Source organism: Triticum urartu, chromosome 2A (genome assembly GCF_056163025.1).
Source record: "Triticum urartu cultivar PI428250 chromosome 2A, HENAU_Tu73, whole genome shotgun sequence".
Taxonomy (NCBI): Eukaryota; Viridiplantae; Streptophyta; class Magnoliopsida; order Poales; family Poaceae; genus Triticum; species Triticum urartu.
In genome coordinates, this window is record NC_141874.1 from 750237104 (window position 1) to 750244665 (window position 7562).

The 7562-nt window shown below is 49.0% G+C and overlaps 1 protein-coding gene across 2 annotated transcripts; it reads right to left on the reverse strand.

Annotated features, from left to right (window-relative positions):
- Positions 1 to 2300: 2300 nt before the first annotated feature.
- LOC125540323 (uncharacterized) lies at positions 2301 to 7009 on the reverse strand. Of its 2 annotated transcripts, none has more exons than XM_048703932.2 (5): positions 6730 to 7009; positions 6396 to 6645; positions 5373 to 6305; positions 4938 to 5087; positions 2301 to 2901 (listed from the first exon to the last, which is right to left on the reverse strand). In XM_048703932.2, the coding sequence occupies exons 2-5, from the start codon at positions 6444 to 6446 to the stop codon at positions 2500 to 2502; spliced, it is 1536 nt and encodes a 511-aa protein (XP_048559889.1). In that variant the 5' UTR covers positions 6447 to 6645; positions 6730 to 7009; the 3' UTR covers positions 2301 to 2499. The 2 variants fall into 2 exon arrangements, with proteins under 2 accessions (XP_048559889.1, XP_048559888.1); XM_048703931.2 differs by having other exon boundaries at positions 6381 to 6645.
- Positions 7010 to 7562: the final 553 nt, after the last annotated feature.

Consider the following 7562-nt stretch of genomic DNA (forward strand, 5'->3'; position numbering starts at 1 on the left):
GGGACCACGTACGATCTACAGAAGTAGAGGACATTGCTTGCTGCAAGACCAAGCAGTCAGTTTCAAAGATGGCATGTCCCATCCAGCTTCTAACCATGCTTCAGCTTTTGCTTGCATCGCAGAACCCTGGTAGCGGTGGCTAAGGGCTAGGCGACGCAGCGGCACAAGCTAGGATTGAAGCCGCGGGGAAGGTGGTTGAAGCTCGTCCTATGTCAAGACTCAGCAGGCGAGACGGAGGGCGCGAGAATATGGACATTGCAGGCCCGATAGGGCATGCGGTTTTGCAGGAACTAAAGGGCCGTTCGGAAACTCTCCGCTCCTAACTTCGCTGCGGAGCGGAGCGGCATCTAGTGGAATTTGAGGGAGCAGCTAAATGGGCGCTCCGCCCGTTCCGCTCCCTGGCGAAGGAGCCGAGTATTCCCGAACACAGCCTAAGAGTTAAGATTAAGGTTAACGTTTCTGTACGGCATGCAGGCCGAGTGATTCGGCCGGTCGAGTGCGAGCCGTGCGATCTAGTACAATCGTGTGTCTCCTGGTCGTTTCCACGTGAGTCGCTCTGGTCCACACGTTATGCTATCATCTCCTACCTCTGACTTCCTTCCTCGCAGGGGCGTCACTACCTGCACACGCCGCCGCCGCACCCGGCTCTCTCGGGAGAGCTGGGCACAGACCCTTCCCCTTCCCTCCCCGCCAGTTAGGCCGACCGCTCTCTGCCCCTCTTCGACGCGAGTGGGCCACACAGCCATAGCCTGCTGTGAAGCCTCTCCGAGGGAGATGACGACCATGGTTCGAACACAGCCATTGTAGTTAGATGGTCGTAGCAAATAGCTCATTGGTTCCAGCAAAGACGGTCATCGGCCGCAGCAAATCACCCTCATTGGATCAAAACACGTCACCAATTGCTCGGTTCCAGCACCGGTGACATGCGGTTGCAGCTTTTCTTCTCCCCGGCTCCTACACCTCCTAGTACGGTTGTAGCTTTTTCTTCTTCCTGTACCGCGATGCAACTTTTCTACTGTATGTTTCCAGCATCGGTGACATACGGTTGTAGCTTTCTACTGCCTGGTTCCAGCATCGGTGACATACAGATGCAGCTTTTCCACTGCCTGGTTCCAACACCGGTGACTTGCGGTTGTAGCTTTTTCTCCCACCGGTTCCAGCACCGCGACATACGGTTGTAGCTCTCTACTGCGTGGTTTCCAGCATCGGCGACCTGCGGATGCAGCTTTTTTGTGTGTGATCTCGTCGTTGAGCTGCAACTGTCGTCGCGGGTAGCTGCGACCGGCGACTATTTTTGCTGCAACCGGTGATGGGGGCTGCATCGTTTTTCTTCTCGATGTCGAGATGCGACGTGGTCGTGCTCGTGTACTGGAACCATGGCGGCCTGAGGGTACGACGACAGTCACTTTTTGTGTGCTGGAACCACGACAGCTAGGTGCGACGGGGGAGGATGCACCGCGCGATGGAATAGCAACGGCCAGGGGCGATGCAGTGAGCAGAGGCGAGGGCTACATCGAGTGCGGAGAGCTGTTGGTTCAACGACGGCGGGTGGCGTGCCTCTGTGCTCCAACCACGGGGTCGGTCGGGAGCAGCTGGCGGCGCCCGCGCGTAACACGTCAAGAACGAGCTGCTGCTGGGAGGGGTCGCATGCTCGAAGCCGCTGACGGAGAAGGACGCCATGAGATGACACGGGGAGGACCTGCTGCACGCCGGAGATGATGCCGGGATCAAGGGGAAGAGAGATCTGGCGGAGGATTGAGGAATTTTTCTTCATTCAGGGAGTAGAGAGGCAGGGAGGAAGACGACGTAAGGGAGGGAAATAAGAGAGATCTAACGGTTGTAGATTAAACAAATTAAGGGCCCGCGTTGGACCGGCCGAAAGGTTTCCGCCGGCAGACCGGCGCCTATCACCCGCCTAAGATTAACCGGGGGATTTGGGGAACAAGGGGCGTGGGATTCGGGGCGAACCAAGGGGAGGTGGAATGAACAATGCATAGATCTTGCGAGGACGAGGTCGGACAATCATGCAAGAGGGAGGGGAGGTCCAGTTATCATGACGAAGACAGACTCCCCTTTAACAGTAGTGATACGGCCATTACGTTGGGCAAGTCGTGCACACTAGTTGACAGGAGTTTAGTTTTCCAGGAAGAGGGAGAAAGAAAGAGAGGGTGATCAATCAAAATATCTAGGATGAAAGAAAGGAACGACCAACCGGCATAGAACAACCCCATGAACAATAGCTACGCACACCCGAGGAATGTACCCAGACAAATCCCCCACAAACAGCACGTGGCAGCATAGATTAGGTCATTTGACACCAAAAAATCCAAAATAGAGAATCAAGGATACAAGATAGGATGGTCATGACCGCCCCACACGCTGCCACAACAGCAAAAAATTACATACCAGTTCTCCTTTAAGCAAACAACTAAAAAGCCTTGCCTTGGCGTCTATTACATTTTCGTTTTACTACTTGCACCTGCATTCGGGTTCTTGTATTCAGAATACCACTGTTGAAGCAATACTTTTGAAAACTATCTTCGCCGCCGAGGACGAGGAGACGATCCTCTTGTCCCTAAGCTGCTTGGCTATGGCCTCTTGCTCATCTTTGCTCCTTGGAAACATACCTCCTACAGGAGTAGGTAGTGCACCCATTGCCTTACACTTCTTGCATGGCTCTTCATTTTCCATCAAAAGAACAGTCTCCAGCTTTGGAGCTCGACCCATCACCTCACGCACAAATAACATATGATGCCCCACCAAGGGACTAAAGCTGCCAAAGTGGAGCTCTCTCAGCTGCCACTTGCTACAGCTTGTGAATCCAGGCGTCTTCCATGAGGGCTGCACTCTTTGAAGGCCAACACGTGCCCAAAATGGCACGGAACATGGATGTTCAAACGCCTGTATCCAATAACCAAGGCCTAATTATCAGTATTACATAAAAGTATAGTCGGAGATATGCTTATATCCAACTTCTATCACGAAATGATATCGACAACCAGGAAGGAAATGCTTATATCTGTTCAACTAACAATCAAGAAAGGAATGAGCCGTCTTTTCTCAGCATCAAGCAGAGTAGGAGATCCTATTTCTAAATTCTACCGCGTAGCCAGCCTATCCATAATTCTTTTTAACCGCACAATTCCTTGACTTTTATCACAGATGAACGTCAGATGATGCCTCCCGCACCGGCCCTAGAAAGACTCGTGCAAACCCTGAAAACTCGTTTTTACGGGGCCAACTAAGCCCGTTCTCTCACTCCCCCTCCACATTGTCTCCTCTCGCTCCGATTCCCCCAACCCTAACACCTTCGCATCCTCTCCCGGTGCGCTGCCATTCCATGACAAGTGCAAACCCTAGCCTAGGCACCACGTCGCCTCCCTGTGACCAATCCAAGCATGCACTAAAAATTAGTATGCTTCAGCTCTACTCTTGAATTGCTTTGACCGACTATCAATTAGTATGCACCTCTGACATGTATTGGCAAATGGAGCTGTGATTGTGGGCCGTTCCCAAAAAAAAAACATCTGTGAATGATCATTACTTTCATATGGCGCAACTGTTAAATTCTTCTCTTCTTTGGGTATGTATTTTCTGAAGAAAAAATGTGGGATTTCCATTAAAAAGCCGTAGGGAGTCTGCACCATTGGTTGATGAGCAAAGTTATGGGCACACACATTCTCATTGTGATTTTCTTTTGAGTTAACTGAACAATGTGCCACTTCCACTACAAAATTTTCTTCAGTCCCTGTTTAATGCAACTTATGAGTGTATGGTACATCCTGTAGTATATTGATGTAAGAGTTTCAGATAGTGCTTTTTGCTAGCGATTTACCATTTTTAGGTTTGCAAATAAGTTATGAATGTTACCGTGCATACACACACAGGTGTGTGCAAATTTCATCTTAGTTGTAGTTGTACTTACTACATCCGTTCCAACGTACCACATGTTTTAGCTATGGACACCATCTTTGGGATGCAAATTTGGCCGATATTATTTCTATGGGTATTTTAGTAAAAAATAAGGCAATGTCGCACGCTTCTCATCATTTATGCTACAAATTGCTCATGCCTTCCCTGCAAAATTATCTTGCAAAAAGACCATGCCCATTTTAATAGGTTCTAGGAATATCTTAACAAACCAGAGTGTGGACAACTTGGCTGACTCATATATCTTTGCTTAGATCGATCTGCGGATGCTATCATATCGCATGCTGGTGGTTTCCCTTGCCTGGATCAAGTAATAGTTTAGGCCACAGAAGTTTCAGCTAAGATGAATCATTGCCTAGTTGTAGGTCAGGTGATTCATTCCCAGGTTGATGGAGTTATCAAGTGCCATGCCTACCTCATTGGTCCGTTGAGGGTTCTTTTTTACAATATATTCTCATTGCAGTATGGCTGTTAAATCAAATTTAACTCCTTCTGCCACATATATGTGAGCTTCAAGGGTAGCTCTATTGATTGTATGGGTTGGTACTATATTTGAACGAGATGGAAATATACTATTGTAATGGGTGTCTCAATTTTAAAGCACCCATGTGAGACAATTTTTCATGCTTATATAATCTCCCTTACTAAGATGTTAAAAGAAAGGTCAAAACGCCCTTTTTTTTCAATTCATAATGGTTCAACATCCTCACAGTTCTTGTGAGATGGCTCATGCGCGAAATCTTAAGTTTATGCCAGGGTGAGTTCTACCATGAGTTCCTTGTACAGTTAACAACGTTATTACTTACTGTGTATATAGTATTAGTTGTCACAGGCCTCCTATTTCCTGTGTGTTAAGTCAACGTATCTACGAATATAAGTGACCTTACTTTGCGTTTGCTTGATGGGGCACACCAAGGCAGGCATTTGGCACTAGTATCAACAGACAGGAAGGAAATGCTTATATCTGTTCAACTAACAATCGAGCAAGGAATGAGTAAAATTAGTACCTCAACCTCAAATACCTCCACGGTTGGAGCAGCTTCAAGGAGATTTATTGTCCATAACAGGTCAAACTCAACATATATGCCATAAATAGACAGCTTCCTTAGCTTGCTGAATGCAGCACGGAGTTGCCTGCTTTCAGGCTGGATCCAAAGCTGGTGAACAGACAAATAAAGAAGAAGAAAATGTAACGATCGACATTGTGCACGTAAGAAAAAAAAATGACATTCGCACCAGGTTCTTCATTTGCTAATCAACGAAATGTTTCCTAGCAATGATAAATAAAAAAGCAAATATCTTGATCAAAACATGAAACAGCAAAAAAACAGCGCAAACTTACGGTCCTAATTAACCACAATCCATCTGTGGTAACTTTACAATTCGTACTGATGAAATTAGAAGCACATCAGACAATATATACTGAAATAGTATGAAATTACCTTTTCTCCTTGGAAGTTTAAGGTCAGGGTATGGATGTCTGTGGCACCATCTAGAAGCTGGCTTAAACTAAACCCCGGGTGGTCAATGTCTGCACCACATAGGAGGAATAACTCCTTGAGACACGGCACAGAACCAAAATGCAAGGGGGTCTCATTGTGCAGCCAGACCTCCCAACGGAGCAGCTCTAGTTTGGGAAGGCAGCGCACCTCGAGCCTCTTCAAGTAGGAATAGCGGAGCTCAAGAACCCTGAGCCCCGAACTCGGTGCGTCTATCTGCCACACCGAGCCGTCGCCGGTGTCGCAGTGGTCCAGGCTGAGGTGCTGCAGCTGCTTGCAGCAGTCGAACAGCGTGCGGTGCAGCATGTCCCCCTCGGCGAAGCGCAGGTTGTAGAGGTGGAGCCTCGTGAGGCAAGGGAGCACATTAGGATACGTGCTGAAGAACCCGTCCACGACCCGTGCTTTCTGCAGCATATCTGCATGTTTGCACCTGAAATCCTTGTCGTCGGCAATGGTGAGGTCCAGCTCTCTTACCGTGCCGTTGTCGATGACGTCACGGACCAGCGGGCCAATATCATGCGAGTAGTTGCCAACGAGGTATATCTCAAGGGACATTTTTGTGACGGTTCCGCTGTGTTTGGTGCGCAAGAAACTCCTAGCAGCTCTGGTCAGGGACGCCATTGCTTGATTTATGTGTTGCGCTGGTATTTTAGAATAAAAAAATATCCGTAGAGCAGCAGCAACAGGGTAATCTGGGCATGGCACGGGCAGGAAATCCCTGACATGGAGGTTAAGCTCGGGGAGCAGCCATGGCAGGCTCCTCCAGCGCGTCGACAGGGCGCTGGTCCTTGCGGCCGTCGCAAGGTCCACACTCCCCAAGATGGAGAGCAGGATGTCGTCAGTCAGGGCGCCCAGCCTATCTTCCTCTTGTGGCTTCTGCGACACGAGATAATCCATGATTAGTTAATTTGAATTGAACCCCAAAAAGAAGAGAAGCTAGAAAGAGCTTACGCAGCGGTGGCGCACATTATTCTGCTCCATGGACGATAATAATAAGGTCGGAACAGAGTACGCCATGAGGCAAAGCTGTCGTCTTTATTGAAAAAAGGAAGGGCAGGGGAGGTCCGAATAGAACACGAAGAGGAATCCGGAGGGGGTCTGGTTACTCCGAGATGGAACCGGGCAAGCAGTAGCCGTCGTGCCACCGCCATGATTCATGTACTATGTACAGTCTCCATGGTAATACAGGGGCGGCAGATCTAGATGTATGTCCGACCTAGTGGGATTGATTGATTTAAGTCCAACAACAAAGATTATTGAAGCAGCTGTGCATGAGAAGAAACAATCTAGGTACTCGTACCTCAGAGGACGGAAGTATGGAAGGAGACCCAACGGCCAAACACTGGACGGGGCAGCTGGATGTCCCGGCGGCTGAGGAAAAAGGGGAACGACGATGGCGGCAGTGATGATGGAGGCCGGACTGGGGCGTCGGCGGCGGCCCACGCCCCCGAGAGGTCGGATTGAGGCTAAGGTATGGCACGGCCACGGCGGCGGCTGTAATTAGATCCGCGGCGTCGCGTCGGGGGGAATACCAGAGCCAGAGCAGGGGAAGAGGAAGGGGGAAGAGAAAAATGAGGCAAGGGACGGAAGAAATAAAAGGCCTCGGTCGATCGATTGCAGCCCCCGATCGGTCGTGTTGCCTGCCCCACAATTCCTCGTACATGCACCGTTAGATCTCTTCGGATTAAAACGAGAAACAATCTCTTTTGGATTTGTTTGAATTGCTTACCACATATATAACGAGAAACAATCTCTGCTAGTAGAACGCCCGTGCGTTGCTACGGACTACGATACATATAACTGAATCAAACAAATGATTAGAGTTGTCCCCAAGGTCGAAGCTCATTTCTACGTCTATACGTCTGGGCGTGTTTTCGGGCATCAAACGGGCGCTCAACAGGCTACCCAAAATTCAACCATCTAACGGTTCAATCTCCCTAAATCCAGCCCATATGTGGAGGAGAAATGTTGTTGTCCAGACTATTCACCATGTTATCTCAAACACGTGGGCCTAACACAAAAACCCCACCCGATGACACACCCTTCCCTTTTCCTGCCACAACCTCCCCTTCCCACCTGATTTTTGTCATAGTCGAACATTTCTAGGTGGAGCCCCGTTTTATAAAACCAGAT